At 37.7% G+C, this 22813-nt stretch overlaps 1 protein-coding gene across 1 annotated transcript in view; it reads right to left on the bottom strand.

The window, feature by feature from the left end:
• Positions 1-9604: 9604 nt before the first annotated feature.
• tspan15 (tetraspanin 15) overlaps positions 9605-22813 on the bottom strand; it is a 31404-nt gene continuing 18195 nt past the window's right edge. The window contains exons 5-8 of the mRNA XM_022746000.1: positions 18423-18539; positions 15047-15097; positions 14055-14171; positions 9605-12188 (exon numbers count right to left, since the gene is read on the bottom strand). Of these exons, the coding sequence (XP_022601721.1) occupies positions 12021-12188; positions 14055-14171; positions 15047-15097; positions 18423-18539 (453 nt within the window). The 3' untranslated portion in view covers positions 9605-12020. The remainder of the gene's footprint in view (positions 12189-14054; positions 14172-15046; positions 15098-18422; positions 18540-22813) is intronic.

Below are 22813 nucleotides of genomic sequence, written 5' to 3'. Positions count from 1 at the left end.
TTCTCAGTAAATTGAGTGATATAAACCTCCGGCATGTAAACTTCAGTATACTTTTGGCACATGTCTGCCTTTTATTAAGGAAAGTGGCTTCATGTGTTTGAAGTTTTAATCATGTAATTGAGAGACTGATGGATTAAAAGATGAAAAGAAAATCTTTAAAATAGTGTGATAGACAGACAAAGGAGGGGAGGAGGGGTGTAAGGTCGTCTGACACAATGTGTACTCTTCCCCAGTAAGATTATTCTTCTCCACATGGTGATTTCTTTGACAACAGGGACAAAAGAATGACACACCAGATGAGAGTGAAGTGACCGGTGAGTCCTTGTGTTGCCCTGACATTGCTAATTAAATCCTAGTGGGCTCTTAATGGATGTCCCACCAACCACCAGAAGGATATTAATGGTAATTCTTGTCCATTAATTTTCATCACAAAATTATTAACATTACCACTGATGGAACTGAACAATCTGAACCTCCCCATTTCCTCAGGAGCCACATGAGCCAGCCAGCCTGCATTATAAATGTCAAGCAGGAAATGTTGATATTGCTGGTAAAAAAGACTGACAAAATGTCAGACCAATTTCATGATTTTGAGCACCAGGTTTTCAGTCTTAAAATTTTTTTGATTTCTTTTCTCTAGCTGCATGATAATGTCATTCCAATAACATGAGACCAGACAATACGTGTTTTCTTAGCGAATCAAATACCTCAAATACACTATAAGAACAAGTTGGTGGCGGGGCAACAGTTTTTAAACATGGTGGTGTAATGCTGTAGTGATAGTGACACTGCATTGTAAAACCTCTTTATTCAGTTATTAACCTTGTTTTTTTGTACTTTGGTCAAAACTAAAAAAAGAGAACTACACAATAACGCAACAAACAACAACACAACACAAACATCATACTGTGTTATAAAAGACAGCTGGTGTGTTATGATGTGATAGCGGGATGTGACAACACTGAGCTGATCAAAGAAGAGCTCGAGCCCTTTTTTCCTCTGAAAACTCATCCATCTAACGTCACAGGCTGACACGGTGAGCTGAACCTGAGCACGTGGCATTGTCTGCTGTACCAAAAACTCAAATACAGGGTTAAGACTAGAGCAGCTGCCCAAGAACTGGTCACTAGCAAAAACAGCTTTCATCTGAGATGACGGTGGCAGCTGCATCTGGACATGTGACACAATTCAAGGAAGAGCTGTCTCGGTAATGGCACGAACATATTCACATCGTACACCCTCCTGTTGAGGCTCCTTGCTGGCAAGTGAAGAGAAGCATCTGCGACACCATGTGAATTGGAAGAGGCATGATGTCAACCCCAGTCAGGTAGTACAAAAGTAGACACAAAGATTTTCTTCTTCAATGATTAGGTCCCGTGGAATACATCATTTTTGAGAATGACATTTGTGGGTGTTAGATGTACAAAACCTGACTTGCAAGAAGTTCAAAGCTCAGTTTTTTTTTCTAATCAGGATTATACAGTTTGCCGTGGTCCAGCTGTTGTCTGACATTTTTTAATCACACTTTGGTGTTTGTGATGTTTCATGTCCAGGCCAAGCCAAATGAGCCACCATTATATCCTTTGTCAGGTGTGTGACAGCAGCAGGTGCATGATGAACAATATATTCTCTGAGCAGCACTTCTTAACTTGACTTTGTGAAACATGGACTGCTTTGGGAAGCGGTGCTTGGTGATTATCTGTAGGGTGGTGCATGTGTGTGTGACATGAAGCAATACAAGGAAAAATACATTATAATATACTGTATCTAATTTATCATTGGAATTTTAATATTGAAAGTAAGAGTCTGAAGTAATGTTTGATGTTTGAAAATAATATCTATATTTTTGCCTGATCCCAACCTGAATCCTCAACATGCACATGAAAATCAGCCAAACCTGAATTCTGAATATACACATTATGTCAAATTGCAGCAGGTAGCCAAATTGTAGGCAGTTAGGCTATATTTGAACACTTCTTTCCATTCTCCTGTGTCTGTGTGCATGTCTATCTTCATCTTATCAACACTGTTAACTTTCATGAACCAAAAAAACAAACAAACAACTACAACAACTTAAAAAAAGAAAGTTGTGCAACAATATTTCCCTAAATCATTATCAAGATCTGAGCTGACTGGTTTGTTTGTGTTTCAAGGTGGCTGGGTTTATCTGCAGTTATATGTGTCCGTACCTTTTCATGCACAGAGAGAAGTTTGTTTTACTGCAGAACAGAATAGTATTGTGTAGAATAATAAACTATTCTAGCGTTGTCAATACTGTCTCTGTAAGACAGGGCAAGAGGTTCTGCCTGTTTACAGAAAAATAATCATTAAACACTTTTATTAAATAGACTGCTCCTATGTAAGTTTGTGTTTGAACCCAAGTCAAGATCACAAAGATCAGTTTAAAAAAAAATCCAAATCCCATTCTTTTCTTTTTCCGTAAACTACTCTGCACTTTTCAATGATGCATCACATACTCTGACACTCATACACATAGAATATAGAGTATATACATTTATGTCCTGTAAAACAAATCCATAGTTTCTGTGCTGACCCAGTAAATCCCGCCTATGACAACCACAGCTTCAAATTTCAAATAGCACCCCCCCCGGTTTCAGTCCTGTGTCAACAACTTGATACATATTATACATATGATGATACACATAAATACACAATAAAAGAAGATTTCAAAGGCATTTCATGTGTGTATGTGGGTATGCAGAAGCAGATATTGCCTGTCTATGTGTATGTAGGCGTGTGTGTGTGTGTGTGTGTGCGTGTGTGTGTGAAATCGTTGCTGTTGTTAACAGTGTAACCTGAGGGAATCTGACTTATCAGAGCTCTGCTCTGTTGATAGAGCCAAGGGAGCCAAACAACATTACATAAATGTCATTCAGGAAGCATTAATATGGTTGGAGAAAGACTAAAAAAATGTCAGACCAATTTCATGGTATATCTGTGTGTCGAAAATTCTCCTCTTTCCATCTTTTGACCTCCTAATTTCCTCTACTTTCCTACTCATTTCCTTTTTCTCTCTTTTCTTATTGACATTCTTGGGTTCTTACCTCCCAGTGTCTGCTGTTTGGATTTTTGTCGTCTTCATGGTCCTCCTCTGGTCTACTTAAAGATTCCATAAAGATCACCGTATTGATTTTCCAGTGGCCTCTTGAATATTATGTGTGTATAGTCCATTGTCCATTCTAAAAAGCATTTGAAGAAATTAACAAACTGAACAAATCACAGAATATAATTGCACTGTAACATATTTGTTCATCTAAATTGTTTTACTTATAAAAATAAAAGAGACTTTTTAATTCTATTTTATGTATTTATTTTTTATAGCAGAAAGTTGTTTTTATCAGGTAATGTTACTTCCCACGTTTTTAGAGCAAATAATCATAATTTACTCATTTCTGACCGAATCAAACATCTTTACTTTGTCCTACTGTTTATGGTACAACAGAACAAAATTATGAATCCAATTTACACAGACCATGCTATTAAACACAAATACCACATTAAATTCATGTTTTACTGTAAAAATTACATCTCCTCTGCTTTTAAAACGTAAGATTTTTGTTTTTACTTACAGTAATAGGCCTTTTTCACGGCAGACATTTGGACTTGTCACAGGTGTAAGACATAACAGTGTGACTGTGAACCAACACAACCAAGAAAAACTGCAGCAGTTAATTGGAATTCGTCCATCAGTACTTTTACATCTGTGCTTTCCTCATTCTGAAAAGTCACAATGTGTGAAAAAGACCTAAAGACCTGCACTAGAAATGCATCAGTGCATCAATGTTTGCAACACATTAAGTAAGTAAGTATATAAGAAACTGGCAGATGACCTTAATATCACCTCATTATAAGAACAAATTCAATTAACCTTACACTTAAACATAGGTGAAAGCACCTCATATATGCAGATTCAGGTTTAATCAGCCAGAAAGCCAATGAAGCAATGGAAGTGCATGTTGGGATGTGGGGCAGGGTGCAGGAATTAATTATAATTAATAAGTTGATTTGAATGTCATCTCATCTCATCTCGGCACACACAGAATGGGGATAAACAGTGCACATATACAGCACAGCACAGCAACCGCTGAATGTTTACTTTAACTGAAAATGCTTGTTTCTTTTGGGAGCACAATGTTACAGAGCATTTATTTATACCTCTTCACATTGACTTAGTACAACCACATACCATCAATTGTTGGCCACAGAGCAGCTCCACCAGGGGAGGTCAAAGGTGACAGCATTTTTCAAGGGCATCTGGACAGAAGTTATTATAGGAGGAGAATTGTTAATTGGTTCATTCATCATATTCTTCCAGGCTTTAAACTTGAGCTGGCAACTCTGGAGTAACGACCCAACATTTTTTGCTGTTTCACTATTCACAAGCTGTTGCTGTGTACCACGATCTTTATGATCTTCGCTATGCATCTGACCCAGTAATCACCGAACCGTTTCACAGTCAATTTTTGAAGTGCTTGTGTGATAACAAAAAATGTAATGGAATTTTGCACTGTGTAATCTGCACATAACCTGGACCACCACAACCCGACCTCCACCTACAAGCAAAAATAAATCTACCTATAAAATCAGCTTCAACAGAAAAATGTCTGAGTTTGTATTCAATTCATTAAACTAAGCAGCAGAGAGCAATTTCATCACAGCAATGCAGATTTTTAAACAGTGATTTCATAAAGCCACATTCTGCACTGAAGCAAATGATCACACACTGAACTCAGTAAATGACACTGACCATATTGGCATACAGCCATACGGAGGCTACACAGTAGTAGCCTACATCACACTACTAACTGTGAATTTGTGACTTCAGAGCATGTGGTAACCCTTTGTGATCCCTAAGCGTTTCCTCAAGCAACATCATCAGGTCGAAGTTTTCATTTGTCTACTTTGGTTTTTAAACAACTACCTGGAAAACTGTGCCAATGCTATAGTTAAGCTAATGCTAAACTATGCTAAACTATAATAGTGAACATAGTAAACATTCAACCTGCTAAACATCAGCATGTTAGCATTTCCACTGTGAACAGGTTGCCATGCTACAGTTAATATTTTTTGCAAAGTCCTGCTGTAAGTACAGCACAGCAAGTACAGTGTCACAGAGCAGCTAGCATGGCTGTAGATTTTTTTTAATATGGTGAAATGTTCTGTTTTGTACTTTAAAACCAATGTTGTGTATTGATAGCGGTTGACGGACAGTTGCTGGCATCATCGAAGACAACAACAGAATGTAAAAGCTAGCTAATACGTGCATGACTGAGCATAAGTTTCAACTTTATATGACACGGGAAAGGAAATTATTGCTCTCCTAAAAATGATCTGGGCTATTTATAATGATTTATTTTACCTACTTGACCTTTTTAATTTTCAAACTCATTGGTTCATGATCTTGGATCCCGAACAGAGTCGATATAGTTTGTCTCCTGGGGCCCAGTGTCATTCCAAAAAATAAACTCTTCATTTGAGGACTCACCAGAAAACCACCTGAAACAATAAACTTCCTTACTGCTCGATCATTTCAATTACTGCAAAGGTACAGGAGAAACAGCTATAGTGAAGGTCCACGGTGTTTACTGCATATTTACCTTCGTAAAGGAAAGCTGATGATTATTTGTTGTGGACCCACTGTTTGTTGTTGCATCTCAGACTCAATCTATTCTTACTGTTTGTTTATTGAGTGTTGTCGTCGGTGTTAAATGCCAGCATCAGATCAGACTGATTATAAGACCGATAAATGAGTCGCACATGATATTGGTTGTCATGATGTGGTGCTTTGGTTGATACATTCAAAACAGTGGGTTTGTTTGGTCTGCCCTGAAGAATGAATGTCTAATTTCTCCACAGTCACAGAGGGAGGAGTATATAAATGTGGTGTATGAATTCATGCCACGGTCCACTAGATTTTTCTGATGTGGTATGTAGCCTATACATGGATGTGTTGGAACTGACTGAAATGATTCACATCTGTTCCCTGCTAAGAGGCATACAGAGGAAAAAGTAGCATCAGAAACCTGTGAGTTAATGTCTGTGTAAAAAAGCCACCTGGCTCTAAAGATTCCCCCCTTCGCCTGCGTTCCCGCCGCTGCCCACACTGAATGATTAGGTTAGTTTGTTTCCTTGTGCAGGGCTAAATGTCAACATCAGACCAGACACGGGGCTATGTATCAGAGTAATAAATGACCAGCGTCCTCCCACACATTATTGGACACAGTGACACAGTGTCAGTGTGTATGTGTGAGAGAGGGTATGTGTGTCTATAAAGTGTGAAGAGTAGAGAATATATCTGTGCAAACACAATGGTCTACTTTCTAAGAAGCTGAATGCTCCATGATTTCTGATTTCCTACATATTTATAGTTAGAGCACACAAACATTTATGATGAATTTTAAATGTTTACACGTACATCTCCAAGTTTTAACCTCCTAATATTTTACTAGCCAAAATTTGGGGTAATTTTGTAACACTTCTACAGGTTATTAGTTGGGTTTCAGCAATTCAGTAAGCCTGACCCTAACCATGAAATGGTTCAACTAACTGTTAATTGAATATTTGTATATATATTGTTCAACATTAGTTTAACAATCAAAATGTTTAAAAAAAATTAATGAAATATCACAATTACTCCGTAAACCCTCTGCAGGTAGACATTCCTATTTTCGTCCTTGACCACCACCATGTGGATATCTTTCTAAGGGTTTTGTTGGTTAGGGTTAGTGGATAAGTTTAATTTAATGTGTGCAGAGTTTTGTCATGTCATGTCAGGGAGAAACATTGCAAATTCCACATCAGTAACAGCTGTGACTCACTTATACTTCCTTACGTATACAAAAAATGATGAATGATAAAGATGTGTTACGTTATGTTGGTTGTTATGTTTGTGTTTTGCCTTAGGTTTGTTTTATTTCATATAGACGGATATGACAACATTTAAACAAGCAATCGACAATGGTTGCCAAAACTGAATTACATTACATTGTTTTGCATTAACTGAAATGTGGTATTACTGAGCTCCGTGTTTGATTGATAATGATTGATTTTGACGTATCAGATATGGTGTGCAGTGCTTCATTCCCAGTCCACTGGCTCTAATTTGAATAGACTTTATTGGCCTTGTCAACCAGAGCATGCTTTTAATTTAACAATTTTGTAGCTGTGTTGGGACCATTAACTTCTTAGAAGAAGTCCATTAGTAGAGGCCGGATGGGTGTGTGTGTGTGTGTGTTGATAACTTTGCTGGTCAAAGTATCCCCAGAAGAATATAAAACATGATGTTGTCAGTTTTCTGTATGTTCGTTTAAAGTTTGACAGTGATGGTAAATAACTGCAGGAGAATTTAAGTTGCGCGTGTAAGCCGGTGGAGTGAAGGCTTGTAGCACACTTAAAGTGGATTTATACTTTTGTGTCTCTGTGTTATGGTGCTCCTGCTTCAGGAGCCTCCCAAGTAATATAAACTGATTCATACTTCAGTTTGTACTTCGTCAAAGCTACACCATAGTTGAGTGACATCCTTTCAAGTCACAAAATGCGCCTAGTATTATTGAATAGTAGGATTACAGAACCTTTCATGAACATGCTTGATGATGTTTTCAGAATGAAATAGCAGGAAAATCTGAATTAAAGCAGTGCAGTAACCATGTCATGCACAGTCATGTGAGGCTGGCTGTCTGCCCGACTCTCTTCTGCTCTCTGTACATCTGTTTCCTCATGTGGTTCAGTGAGAACAGCTGAAGAGGAGAAGTGAAAGTCAGGGGAAAAACAGCAAGACGGAGATGGGCAGAGATGACGGACAGTCACACAGATCAGCTCAAACTTTATCACAGGAAAAAGAGAGAGAGGGAAACACAACTGTCAGCAAAGACCGTGAGAGTCTATAAAGTAGTTGATGGAGAGGCAGAGCATCTCAAATTTGTATTTACGATCAGCAACACACACACACACATACACACACTTTATACTTTATAAGAGGAGGCCGAGTTAATGTGAATGAAATAGGCAGAAGGCAAACAATAAGACAGTATTTGCTTTGAACTTTCATTAAAGTAAATATTTCTTTGCATGAATTTTAATGTCAAGACACATTTTCTTAATGTCACCCAAATTTTTAGTTGCATAACCTTGATGACATAATCCCAAAGGATTATTCACACTGCAGCTGACTGTTGATGGGCGACACTGTTAGAAAGGTTCTGTGCAGTGTGAGAAACTGATAGCATCTATAGTCAAAGTTTTAGTGATGACAGCATTTGAAATGTCCATTACTATGGAGAGTAGGGGATGATGCTTCATGCACAGATCTTATAATGTGATCATAACTGTTAGGAATGACCAACGACACTAGACCAGTCCAGTGTCTATAGGAATTAACATTATATTGGATAATAATAATATATATATATTTTTTCTGACTGTGGAGTAGTAGCAAGAATAAGAGCTGGTGGGAAGAAACCAAACAAGTTATTTTAAGCTGTATGTTGGTGGAACATAGCAACATGAGCACTACATCCAGACCATTCGCAACAGCTTCTTCCTTCCTTGTTGGTGATGTAGGAAAATAATTTTCTCCTCTGCTGTGGTGGTAGGAGTAAAATATTAATAGGTTCTATTCAGCAGGAAGTCCTCGAAGCAGCAGGAGAAGCAGGAGTAAGAGCAGGAAATATAAAACAACAAAGAAACACCAAACCACACTGGACACTCCCCACACATCACCAGGTTTCAGTCTTTTTTGCATTCCACACAAGTTCTTCTGAGTAAAGGAGTTGAACTTGGTTGAACCAGGGCCACATAATGGTGAAATGACACGCAGATAACCTCAGTGTATGAGAAACAAATCTTGCTTCCCTCTGTAATGCAGGTTCCTTCAGTTCAAATAATTTGTTTTGCAGTTTTAAAACTGTCACTCACATAATGAGCGACTGAACAAGGTGATCAAACGCGTTCATTTGCGTTTTCATTGGAGGGTAACAATGAAATTTTGTTTTGATTTAAAATCATGTTTTTAATGTTGCTCACCAGATTTCATTTCCTACAGGTGTATACAGTATATTGTTGATTTTCATATTTTAAGAACAGATGTTTCTTCCTAACCTTTACCTTTGGCTTTAATTCCTTTGAGTTCACTTATTTCTTTTGATTGTAAAAACAATTTTTTAAAAACATTATATCAATTAACTTTAAGAAATTAATTTCAGTAGAAAAATGAATTCACTTCCCATTATGTTTTTTTTTAATTAATATTGTAGTCTTAATTTAATGACTTTGAAAGCCACTATTTTCACTTTCAACTAATTAGCTTGTTTTAAGATAGTAGCAGCAGTAATTTTAAAATGCCCTCTGGCGGGTCCTCTCTACTTTTCCCTCTACACTGTAGTCACAGTTAGACCTTTCACAAACTTCATTTGCATACTTTTGCATGAAAAATTTAGACTCTGCTTGTGGCTCAGTGTGAGGCATGCCCTCAAAAACACACAGTGAGATATCAGCCATTATTTATTTAACAGCCCCCCAACCTCTAAAAAATGCTTTACCGGAAGATCCATTCAGAGCTACAGTCAGCTCAAAGATAAACAACTCATCAAAAAGCAAATCATTTTATTGTCCACCCTCGAACAGGCAAAACCTTTTGTCAACAGACCATACTTCTTTTAATAATTGTGGTTTTGTGCAACTCCATTGAATTTGAACTTTCCCCTTGAATTTTGAATTTACATCTATGTATCATCTTATTCTTTTAAAGAGAAAACACTGGTACTTTAACTAGTCATGATAGTTACATAAAACTTTTTGTCATGTAATATTTACAACCTCTGACATGTGGTACACAGTACAGGTAATATGTATGGACCTTCTTTGGTTAGACTATAAGTATGGTGCAGTATGCTTAGGATTCATACTATACTAACAGACATACATACTATAAAATACAGAGTATATAAAGTAATAGTTATGTTTCTATCCGAGCTGGGTGAATACATTCACATTTCATAATCAAATTCCCTTGATAACTTGGATTGAAAAGTGTGTCTGCTAAAGGACAGTCCTTTTAACTCATCACCATTAGATTAGTCTGGCTTGATGAGGCAGAGAAATGAAGTTACCCAAGTGGAAACCAACTGTCTGATCAGACTTTATTTAAAAAAATATATAGTCTCTAAAACTCAGACCTTATATGTTACTCTATGTTGAATCTGACTTATTTCCATGATCACTGACAAAAAAAATGTGTCAAAAAGCCTGAAAATCCGTGTGTGAATGCAGCCTCACTGTAAGAAGCAGGGTTAGTACAAATAAATAAAAAACCTAAACCAAGTGAGTACATACATATAATGTTTACCTTCAACCCACCAGCTAATACCTTCACAAGTTACAGTCAAACAGGGACCAAGCTGACACCTCAAAACCCCCTCACCTATTCAAAGCCAAACAGAACGTATCAGTGTGAGAGACAACCCGACATGTTAGTGACTTTTTTTTGTAAATTGACTGTTTTCTGCAGCCAGCTGAGCCTGAGCTGCACTGAGTGATCAATCCAACATGGATTTTTATATATTAAGCAGACAAAGGCAGAGAGATGTGACATAAAAATCAACTTCCAGAGAGTTCAGGTCTTTGGTCTCAGTTTCCATCTTCACACCAAACCAAACAAAGTTCATCCTGCAACAGTTAGTTCTGACCAAGTAATTAGATTGGACAAGAGGCATGATGATGAGTACTGATGGAGAGTACAACAGCACTGGGACTTTTAACTACATGTATCACCCCGTGTAACCATTAATTAGCGTTATGTTTACGGTCGGTATCTATCTTGGATTGTAACAAACTTTGCAAAGATGAATATATTTCCAGAAGTAAATGATGTATGGATGTCAGAAGAGGATGAAGAGAAGAAGCCTGGATACTTCAGCACACACTGCAGTGTGATATTGCTTAAGTAGCACATTAACTTCACATTATTCACTCATATCAAGTGTGTATCTGTAAAATGTAATACTCCACAGGATTATATGTTGTAGGATTTTCTAAGGCAATTCCATCTACTCTACATCTTGGACTATTTTATTTTCAATATTCAGCCCTTTGTCTCACAAAGGATAATGCTTTGCATTTTCTCTTCATTCAGCAGCAGACTTGAGTTCAAACAGGGAGACAAAGTTAAAGTTTTGATTAACAAATTAAGAAAATGTCTATAATGAGCATTATAGACAACACTTCTTTAGCGGGACAGATCATGGAGGTTCAGTGGACACTTGCGATATATGCAGCATATACATTCTTATTATTCAGGCTAATATTTGAAAATAATTCATTATCAGTCTCAAACTTCAGCGTATGTCCAGTTCTATATACAACTAAGGCAGACATGTCTTGCTTTCACACAACAGAAATGGTGTTCTACAATATCTAGCACTGCAAGTGTTTTGGCAACAGTAGTGGTTGGATGATAAGATCAGAGGTTGTAGAGGAGTACAGAAATGTTTTAATTGGTAGTAGAAAACACACAATGAACACTGGTATGAAAGTAAGTCAGTGCTGTGGATTTGATGTCATATCATAATACCAGAAGCAAAGTGGTTGTGTTGGTGTTTCTGTTTATCACTGTGTGTATCCCTGAGACTGTCTGAGGCACAGTGCAGCTAAAAGCACATATCTGAATGAGCTCTTATTTAACACTTGTACATTAGTACACTGTGGTTAACACATAAAGTGATAATTATTCTATTTCTACAGTAAGTTTATAGGAAAAAATAACAATTGAATAGTAAACTCCATATAATCTGGTTCCTGAAAAATTCCTTCTTCCCAATAAAAAACAAACACAAACAAACATTATTTCCCCACAGTGCAGTGAGCTTGTAGTAAACCTGCAGTTCAAAGGCAGATTCCCACAGTGGCTGCAGCAGTATCTTGATTGACTGGAGTGATTTAACCAGCTGTGAATGTTGGCTGGAGCAGCTGTTCGCTGCTTTCTGTTTTTTTTTTTTTTGTCTCCATCAGTCGATCTCTGGCATACACTTAAACCATTTGGCCATGCGGCCCTGGCTCTTGGCTTGTCTTTCCTGTGGGTTTGAGTCCAGGAACCCATCCGTGTAGTGACTGTACTCACTGATGGCATCTTCCACACGAGTGATATACAGCCAGCTGACTATCACACCAAAGAACTAGAGAGAGTGAGAGAGAGACAGAGGCTAAGTATGGGAAGGGGAGAAGGGAAGGTCATCATGGGTGCTTCTCATTTGTCTTAAATGTCTCTTTGTTTCCCTCTCTTGCATCTAACCCTCACGTCTTAGTCCTTTCCACGTAGGATACAAGGAAGATACAAGAAAAGAGGAAACACGATTTCTAAACCGTCATCTGAATCAACATCAATTTCTGATGACTACAGTACAGCCGAATCACTGTCACCCTGCAGGTGTAGTGATGTCCTCCAACATGACAAAAGTGAACGTGAAATACCTCTGCATCTGAACATTCAATACAAACTTGTATTTACCGTATATTGTAAACAGATCCATCAAAGCACCTTGCTCTGACACTGAAAACACATAAGCCTGATTAACAACAGAAAGTCTAAGAATAATTAGTAGCATATATCCGCAGAAATGCTAAATACACACGATACAGGTTAAAATGGGGAAACGACCAACAATGAAAAGGAAAATCTTTCTGATGAATGATGAAAAATGTTGAATTTTTCCTTCATTAATCAGACCAACAGTTAACACAGATCCAATACTTTTTAACTAAATGGTGAATCAGAACACAAATTAAAATCTAAACTTGGTGGAGATATTGCACCAGAACTGCATCTGTTTTGTGTCCCGATATCAGACTGCAGTGATGTCATATCAGATCGGTCCAATCAGAAGACTTCTGTGAAGGATGTGTCCTCGCACCTCTGAACATAAATAAGGGAACCGAGATGTCCTTCATTATGGCGGACCAGATTAATTCAAGTCAGCTGTAGTGCGATGAGTGAGGAGACATGAAATGAGAAGCACCACATGTATGGACTGGATGAGTGACTGACAGCTTCTGCTCACCAAAGCCCATTGTGCTTATTAAAGTCAAGCATCATCTCTATTCATACATTCATAGCTGCCAGTGTGTGTGTGTGTGTGTGTGTGTGTGTGTCTGGATTTTAATGCATCATGTGAGTTAAAATGAGATGTGAGAGGACAGAAATGACAAAGTGATGAAAAATAGCTCCGTGTCTCTCACACCCACATCCTCTACTGGATCTGGTAAAAAAGAAAATGGATATGAAGGGAAATGGCAGATGTAGTGTATGAACCCATAATGTGTAGATGTTTTTTTCCCAATGCTGGACAAACAACAAAGTCAGACAATTTCAAAAGGTTTGTGGTTAAAATGTTCATGTAAACTCAGATGTATCATTTGAATAATATTATTTTTGTCATTAGGTTGATGTATCAAGAATTTTGCATTAAAACTTAATGAAATGGACTAGCATGCAAAGCATTTTGGGAAAATTGCCCTGCTTATTTTATCACTGCTAATGCAGCTGAGTTGTCAGATGTACCTGAGGTAAAGTAATTTACATTTCCTCCTGCTCATCGGAGCTGCTTGCATTAGACAGGCTGTTGAATATGGATGAATGTTTTATTTCACTGTGCTACTGATATTCACAAATATACTGAAACTAAAGTTGCAATTTTTAATTCCTTCCAGCAGTTTTAGCAAATTTCTGTGAATGTCACAGGTACAAAAGACACAACCCCGCTCCCCTTTGAGTATCAAAAAGTTCAGTTAAAAGATTAAACAGGTTAGTAATAATCATAAATCATCATTTACTGAACAATCATGAAATGGACTTCATCTTCAAACTCACTCAAAACACAAAAGTCCATTTTTTCTCTTCAGGGAGACCAGTAAACCTGCCTGTGTCTATATAGATAACAGTGCACACACTGAACTTTGACTTGTAGTTCAGTTCTGCTTCACATACAGTGAGGCTCTACACTGTAGGTGTTTCTGTGTGTGTGTGTGTGTGTGTGTGTGTGTACCTGAGGCAGGAGGATCCCTAACAGCAGTCCAGCCATAATCTTATAGTTGTCCATCAGCCAGATAAAGAAAGCGTCGGTGCAGCCTCTGATATGAATCTTTTCAATCAATGACAAACGCTGTTGGAAACAAAATAAACAGTTATATAATAGTTACAGCCAGTACTTGAGAAAACAATAATCACTTGTTTTACCTGTTTTATATTACCTTTCACAACATTAAACAAATACATAGTAACTGTCCCATGTTTTGTATCTGCCAGTTTAATTATTAAGTGGAAATTAACGCATTTTTTTCTTTAATTTATCATTATGAAGTAAATATTGATTGCACTTGTAATGGCTATAGAATAATGACACCATCTGTGTTTACATTGGTTCCCTATAAGCCTAATTTATGGGTTTAGGGTAGAATAGGCAAAGAAGGTGAAGACTGAGAGTGGTAGAAACTGAATCAAGAATGAACCTCGGATGGTCACTCACTTGATGGAGAATGCCATGGTCGCACTGGGACAGAAATTCAACCCCGGCCCTCCCCCTGCCAGGACCAGCGGGGGGGCAGGTTAAGAGACTGGCCGGGCCAGTAAAAACTTTATGGATTTTTTTTTTTACAGTCCACTGGCCCACCGAGATTCATCCTTCTAATCTTGATGATGGCCAGTCCAACTACGGACAGAGCTCCAAACTTCAGCTGAGCCTTATTTCTACTAGATGCATAAGGAACAAAGCCTGCATATTGACTAATACAACCAGGTGTTTTTCGCAGCCTTTATCAGAGCATTGAGATCTGGGTTTCTGGTTCAAATTGGGATTCTTGGTTTGGACAGTAGCCAGGCTGACAGCAGTAGCCCTGTTGAAAAGTTGTCCATTGTCACTTTAAACTCTAACTTTAAGCTTTTAAAGCAGGAATTTTAAGCTGACAGTAAAAGAGAGGAACTGCACTTTAATGAGGGTAAAGAGACATCTGTCATATAAGTCAGTCTTCATTATCTTACCTCTTCTGCTAGCACCATGTAGCCACACAAAGTGTTGGCCACTTCATTAGGCTGGAGGAGAGAGAAGCAGAGAGACACAGGAGATAAAGTTAAAAGTTAGACCTAAAAGGTAAATGGGAGACAGACAGTAGCCTGCACAAAGCTTTGAGCTTCAAGGGGAGTGAACAGCAGAAAGAGGAAGACACGCTTTCAGTCAAAATTTATCCTTAGAGGTGGGATTTGTAAAATTTTTGTAAAAAAAACCAGAGGCAATCTGTAAAAGAGACACACACAAAGACACACACTTCAACTGCCTGAGACTGTTCGAAGAGTGTGTGTGTGTGTGTGTGTGTGTGTGTGTGTGTTGTGTGTGTGTGCATGAGCGTGCGTGAGCATGTGAACAAGCCTTTTCCACTTTCAAATATTGAAATATATTCATGTATTCAAATAAGATGAAATAAACTGCCAGTCTCTCATGACTGTCTGGCACAGGAAGAAGAGGAGGGAAGGAGTGATCACCGTATTTAAGTCATTGTTTCAATGACTTTATTTTGGAGATTTTTAATTCATTACTATGGGATTGGTACGATTACAATGTGAGGAAAACTCACAATACTGTCACCATATTTCCCCATGCGTCATCTATGAAATTCCTTACTACTGAAGAATCTACAAGGATCGGGGTACAGTTATGAGCTTGATACATAGCAGGCGATGCTGACGCTGCTGCATTCATTTCATTGGAGTCCTCCATCCAAAAAGAAACACCATACTCAATCAAGTGTAGTTAATTGCTGCTTCATGTTAATTTGAACATGCAGCCTTGAAATTCAAGCATAATTACAAGGATTACAAGGCAGACACCTGGACTTTTGAGCGACCGTCGCCTGACCTTTGACCAGTCACTGGAGCTACACCTCATGGACTGTCAGTGATAATGCATAATAAATGGATGTGAACCTAAATATGGAAATCATATATCATCTAAATATGAATGATAAACCTTTTATCTGAATGATTAACAATTGACCTATAAGAAAGACATCAGCTGTATCTATTTTACATTCGTACCAATGGACAACATTTTGAAGAATGGAGTGCACATGCATTTTATAATTATATATGCTGTCTCTGACTTTAACTCACACTTGGTACTTGCTACTTCTCACATAATACTTAAGTATTTTAAATAAAGTTGTCAGTCAAGTATAATATGACATGCATTCTGCTTCTGAGCTTCTGTTGCCTATTATGTGTTGTCTGCCACACAGGGTTGTGTTCGTCATTTTTTCTATCCATCAGCTACTGTGTGTCACGAACAAATGTGTTGTTTGAGCAACGCGACCTATGAACCATATTATCTCAATGTAAGAATTTTGTCTTGGTATATTCATACGGAGAGAAGATGAATCCTGGTGGCAGTGGCTCTGCCTATTTTAATAGTTACTGACAAATATGGGAAACTGGAAACAGTGAATAACAAGAGAATTAATTATTGGTCTGTCACTGTTCCATATCTTAACACGATGAAAACAGCAGGACTGAGTGCAGTAAAAATATTACATTGGCTGCCTTTAGGCAGTTTAACAATGTTTCCTCTTCAGTTAACACAAGTGAGCCACACAGCTACAACATTTATAGAGAAAATACTAAATACTAAAACAGTGGAATGAAAAATAAATTACAACCACAGAAAAAAGGAAATGAACCAGGAAAAGGAAAGGAGACATCACATGCTACCCCTTAATAGGAAAATAAATAGTTGACATTTTTCTCACCTTGTTATCAGAACTGGCTCACAACAATGCAAACTTGTGGAATAAGAAAATCTTAACTGTATGTGGACTGTAGGTAACTGAATTGAATATTTACTAAGGGTGAAGGACTGGTGGTGTCACTTTCATGAGTTCAGCCTGGGGAAGTGTAATCTTTTTTTTTTTTTTAACTTTATTGCCTTAAATGTACATTAACAGGCAATTAACATCGCCAAGGAATACAAAAAGGAAAAAAAAAAGAGAGAAAAAAAAATCATCTGTCACACAGAGATAGCACTGTAAAGGGTATAGCACACATCTTATCTAGTTCTGTAGTCCAAAAAAGGGATATTTTAGATAATAATAAAAAAAATAATAGTAAATGAGTATAATATAAGTGTATAAGAGTCCTAAGCGAGATAGTCAGTAACTGGGGTCCACCTTCTCATAAAAACAGGTACTTTTAGCTGTAATTGGGCAGTCATATATTCCATCATGTAGACATGTTTTACTTTCTGTAACCACTGAGTGATCATGGGAGGGTCAGTCTTCATCCAACTGATAGTAATCATTTTTCTTGCAATCATCAATAAAATATGTAATATATAACATTGTTCAGTGGTAAACAGGTGATCAGGAAACACCTCTAATAGAAATAACAAAGAGTCCATAGGAAGGTCCACTGCCAGAATTTATTCCAGTTCTTCTTTGACATTTTTCCAAAATGTCTGTAATTTCGGGCAGTCCAAAAATATATGAGTATGGTCACCGACCATACCACAGTTCCTCCAGCATTTGTTGCTGGGATTGTTCTTGGAAACAAAAGTTGTTAGTGGTGTCCTGAAGAACCTAATTTTGACCTTCCAGTCAAATTCTTTGTATAGTTGGCTTCCAACCCCCTTATGGCATCTGGAACATATGTTTTCCCAAGAGTCATCATCTATTATTGCATTCAGCTCCAGTTCCCATTGTTGCTTGATGTGTAGTGTATTGTCTGACATATCCATCATTAATTTTTTGTACATGTGGGATATTAGTTTTTTTGTTAAAGAACGGTGTTCAAACAGATGTATGAAATAGCTTTCTATATTTGTAGGTTCGGGAAATGTAATCTTGTTCATCAAATTGTTGTCAGAATAAAAGTCTTGTTTGTTCTCTCTTTATAAACTCAGAGAGAGTGTAGGTGTATAAATTGAAGGTAGCAACTGTGATGTTTTGCGTGGGAGAAAATTGCCTGTGAGTGTGTCTGGCATGGAACAGGCTTAATCACCATTATAAGGATGATGAGATGCATTTTAAATGCAACTCTTTATTATTACAGCTATTACTATAATGAAATACGAACTGAGCTGACTGTTCAGGGCTTCACAGACCTGTAATAAATAAATAAATAGAGACAAGAATGACTTTATCCATAATGTTAAAGATACTAATATCTAACACTGACCTTCAAAACTGGTTAACACACATATACAGTACCACCACCAAGTAGTGCCAAGAGTGGTAGAAATGGTAGAAATATTACCTACCACAAGAAACGCAGACAGTAACAACAGTATATGCTATTGTATGACAGCAACGTCAGATACTGTAGCAGATAACGTTGTAATGACACTAACAGTAAAAGTGATAGTGATACCGACCTTAGTAGTAACGCAGCAGGTATATGGGACACCGCAGGCCAATGGACCAGGTGCAGAACAATTGTGGTACATGTTGACCGCCCAGTCTTTATACTCCTGACCTCCACAGCACTTAAACTGCCAGAGATGAGAAAAGTGGAGAGGAGAAAAGAGGAGACACAAGTGCAGAAATTGGAAGGAGAAAGAGAGTGAAAAATAGAGACAAAAAACAAGGAACGAGATGGAAGAAGATGTATAAGGTGAATGAGAGATAGAGAGAGGGTAGGCAGGAATGAGAGGGAGGGGGGAGATAAAAAAGTAAACAACTAAACATTATCACTGCTGTGCTCACGCAACGCCAGTAACATTTGCTATGAAATGAACCATAATTAACAACAATCTGCATGTAATTATGAGTCTGTTTTTATAGTGTGTGTTTGTCTCTCTTTTACTTTGGCAAAAATCTGTGTACAGGTGGTGGTAAGGCTGGGCCACATGGTTTAAATCAATCATCAAATCAATTATTACAATATCATAATACAACATACCTTTTTTATTGTATCAATATACTGTATCTCAATATAGCAAATCAATCAAAAACATTGTTTTTTATTATTTGCTCTGAATCATTAATTTGGACATTAGAAATTTGTAAATAATATATGATCAATACAATCGGTACAGTAAAGAAAACAGTGAAGTTAACAACTGAAAATAAAACCCAATGCAGTACAACAACCCTGAAATGAACCCTTTCCCTAGTCTTGTGGTAAATTTGAATTATAGGGTGTACCTCACATTTTGCTCTATGGATAAAATAATAAAAAACACAGATGTTATCCAAACAAGGACCCCAAAGCTCCATGTGTCCTCTTGCTCACATTAAAGAAAACTAAAATCCAAAATCAATATAAAGTCTCTCTCACCCTTCCTACACACTTAGCCAACATTTGAAAGCAGCAGCCTCACAGACTGAAGTGTTTCCCCTTGAGCCAATAACACTTGCAGCCGCATATAACAAACTGATACCTGACAACCTCGTGCTGTTGGTTCACAGGCACAAAATACTGTGACACCAACCAATTACTTTTTATTGCCCTCTATTTCAGCCATTACTGACAAACCCTCAAAAAACATTATTACTTCATAGGGACAACAAATGAGGTTTGTTAAGGTATGATTATTGCTTTTGGAAGAGTGCTTTTGAGTCACATTGAAACAGCTTCATTATTTGGTTTGATTGAGTGTTTCTATGTAACACTGTTTGAATGCTGTTTAGATTACTGCTCTGTCGAGCAACCATGATAATGTAAAACAATATCATCTGATGCAAACAACAGAGCATTTGTCATAGAGGACATTTTGACTTCTTATAGCAGTAAAGGCATAACATTCACGGGATGCAGCTGTTATTAGTTTTTAGTGTCTGTTTATAGGATAGACATGACAACCACCTGAGACCAAATGCTTTTCAGTATTTGAATTAAAAACACACACACACACACGGATACGCACACAGCCTCAAATTATAACACTCAATCCAAATTACACCAACCCTCTAATGTCTCAGTAATCTGTAATCAGTAATTTCTATTTGATTTTTTACTTTCACTGGGTAGATAGCAGCTGCACAGTTGCAGTGGAGAGTAAACACTCAGAATAACCCAGGAGCTTTAGCTGTGCTTTGTAGTCATTTACTAAGGCAAATATTTTATGAGCAAGGAGAAAGTGAGTGAGAAAGGCAGTAAGAGAGAAATGGAGGACAAACAGGATGACAGTAAGGGGATGAGACAAGAAATAAAGAGAGAAGATGAATAAATGAATAAAAATGAGGCTGCTCTTTGCCAGGCAGCGTGATCAGTATGCTGACATGATGCCAGTATGCTAGGAAGTTACTCCTTCTTCTCACTGGCATGACACTACAGAAAGCCAGCACTGGGTCAGGACCCAAACAAGACTCACAGGAAGGCAAAGCAGTTATGATGTGATTAATGTCTGCAAATAAATCTGAAAACATTACAAGTTGAGACTAAGTTTCCAATTTAGCAGGCGCAGCTGTACAGTATAAAGCAATCCAACAGTCCTGCAGTAAATCCTTTCTTCGGGAAAATTGATGTTGAGTGCAGTTCAGGGGACCAACCTGAAGCACCAGTCTCTCAAAACATTTGAGACTGCAGGAGAAGGGTGAAGGCCCTCCATCCTCTACGACCATAAAGAGACTCTCCTTGCAGTCACTTTCAAAGTGATGACTGGATTACAGAACAGTTTACTTAGTATTGTTATAGCAAAACACAGAGTCAAGTGAAATGTGTTCTCTTCTGTTTTCATCCCTGTCTCAATCAAATACTGTTTCTATTAGACCCTGAAACAAAGACTGCTCTGCTGGTTTCACAGATGGACCTTTATTGACCATTTTCTCTTTTCTTTTTGCATATTTCCTGTGGTTTTCTACCGTCTTCTTCACTGTTGGATGGCAAATATTCTTCATATGTCAATTAATGGAAGAAAATCCTCAGAGTAAGTCATGTCTCGCAGAATTTGCAGAAGGAATGACTGATTTTGTAGTCAACTGCCTGAGTGACTGATGATCGGCTGTTAACTGGCAGACTGGCTGAATGAATAACTAACTAGATGGCTAATTGGCTGCTCAGATTGTGGGCTGTATAAGACACAAGTCAGTCCATCCTGTGCTCCCTGCCATGGCACCCATGTAGCAACACTGTGGCATGCATGAGGCTGAAAATTAAAAGATGTTTTTTAAATAATTTTGCTAAACTTGCTGGCTCATTCTCTCCCCTTCCACCTCAAATTGTTTTTAGTGGCACCATAAAGTATTAGAAAAACTCACACCTCAGAGTTTATATTAGTGTGAGCTGATTCTGTCTAAATTAACAGTAATCAAGACAAGGACCAAAGGATTTGCATGAAATGTAAAATTGCTTTCAAGGCCGAGTTCAATGAAAGTTCAATATGCTTTTCTTGATATATCAACCTTTGTGAGCTTTAACTTATTGTGTGTTCTTTATGTCACACGCTGTGTTACTATTGTTGGCTGGAGCGCAACAGCCGGGACAACCCAATAATAACGAATGTCAGTGAATGAGCGAGTGGCTGACTGACTGACTGACTGACACCGGGAACCTACTGCCTTAGATACTTACAAAAACAGTCTAGGTGTCAACACCCACTCATCCACAGAGTTGATGAATGGCACAGTAGCAACTCAACGGGTACAGTATTTTTTTTGTCACTGTAATAAACACTGGAACATCATAAAAATAATCTCCCCTACATCTATATGTAATATGTAATATGGGGACTGGTTAGCTTACATATAGCCTCCTGCTTACAGATGCAAAACTTAGTGATGCTTTATGAAAAACCAGGCAGAGTACCAATGCTACATAATAAGAAGGAGGAACTCATATCTTACAGTGATGCTCCTCTTGAGCAGCAGAGGATCTACAGTAACACAACCTGAACAAACAATCTATCGCTCTACATAAATAATGGACTGTTCCTGCCAGTGTCAAGCCAGCATCTTATCTAATGGATGGACATAGTCTGTAGACCAAACTGATCAATCAGGGCTTCTCCAGGTCTAATAGATGAGGCCAGGTATCAATAATAGATAAATGTAGTTATTGATTGGTTCTTCAGAGAGAACTGACCTATAGATTTTAAATAATGTTAATATCACAACACTTTGATTCTCTTCATTTTATTTTTGTTTATTGTCAGTCTTTCCCTTTGGTTACATCATTCCACCAATTGGTGTTTAATACTCATTAACATGTATGAACAAGTATGAATGAAGCAGGTTTTTCTCTATGACTCATATTATTTCAGGAGCCACAGTGGCAAACTCTGTTTTTCTTTTTTTTCTTTTTTTTTCGGCTATAGATTTTGTTGAGTTACATTATTCCAAATGTCTCCATCAATTTTCAAACCAAGAGAAATCGGTAATTTTAATCAAGGTAACGGTTAGTTTCATTTAGTCGCCTACCAATTGCATCATTTAAGCCACATTCTGGTTGTTTTTAAGAATATATTTTAACCAGATGAAGGATTTTAGTCATTGGATGTAGCTGGATCTTAAGTTATCGGAGAAACAAGCCAAGCACACGTTAGTGACAATCCTGTGAAACTGCTCTATTCAGTGTTTTTACCGGTTTTCATCACCTGCTCCATTTGTTCTGGAGAGGAGGAGGGGAACTCCACGAATAATTCGGCTACGGGGAAAACTAGATGATACATGTCCTGTATATGAAGTGTCAACTTGGGTTTAAGAGCTAATCACCAAAACAGCCCTTGCGGGACAATTAATGACATCTACATCAATAGTGACTCAAAAAGCATTTCCATTATTTTCCTAAAAAGTGGCTTGATTCTAATAATCCACAAAACACACA

This window comes from Seriola dumerili, unplaced genomic scaffold, assembly GCF_002260705.1.
Source record: "Seriola dumerili isolate Sdu_G_001 unplaced genomic scaffold, Sdu_1.0 BDQW01000003.1, whole genome shotgun sequence".
In the NCBI taxonomy this organism is placed as follows: domain Eukaryota; kingdom Metazoa; phylum Chordata; class Actinopteri; order Carangiformes; family Carangidae; genus Seriola; species Seriola dumerili.
Note: the sequence above shows the minus strand (reverse complement) of the source record. Positions and strands in the feature narration are given on the sequence as shown.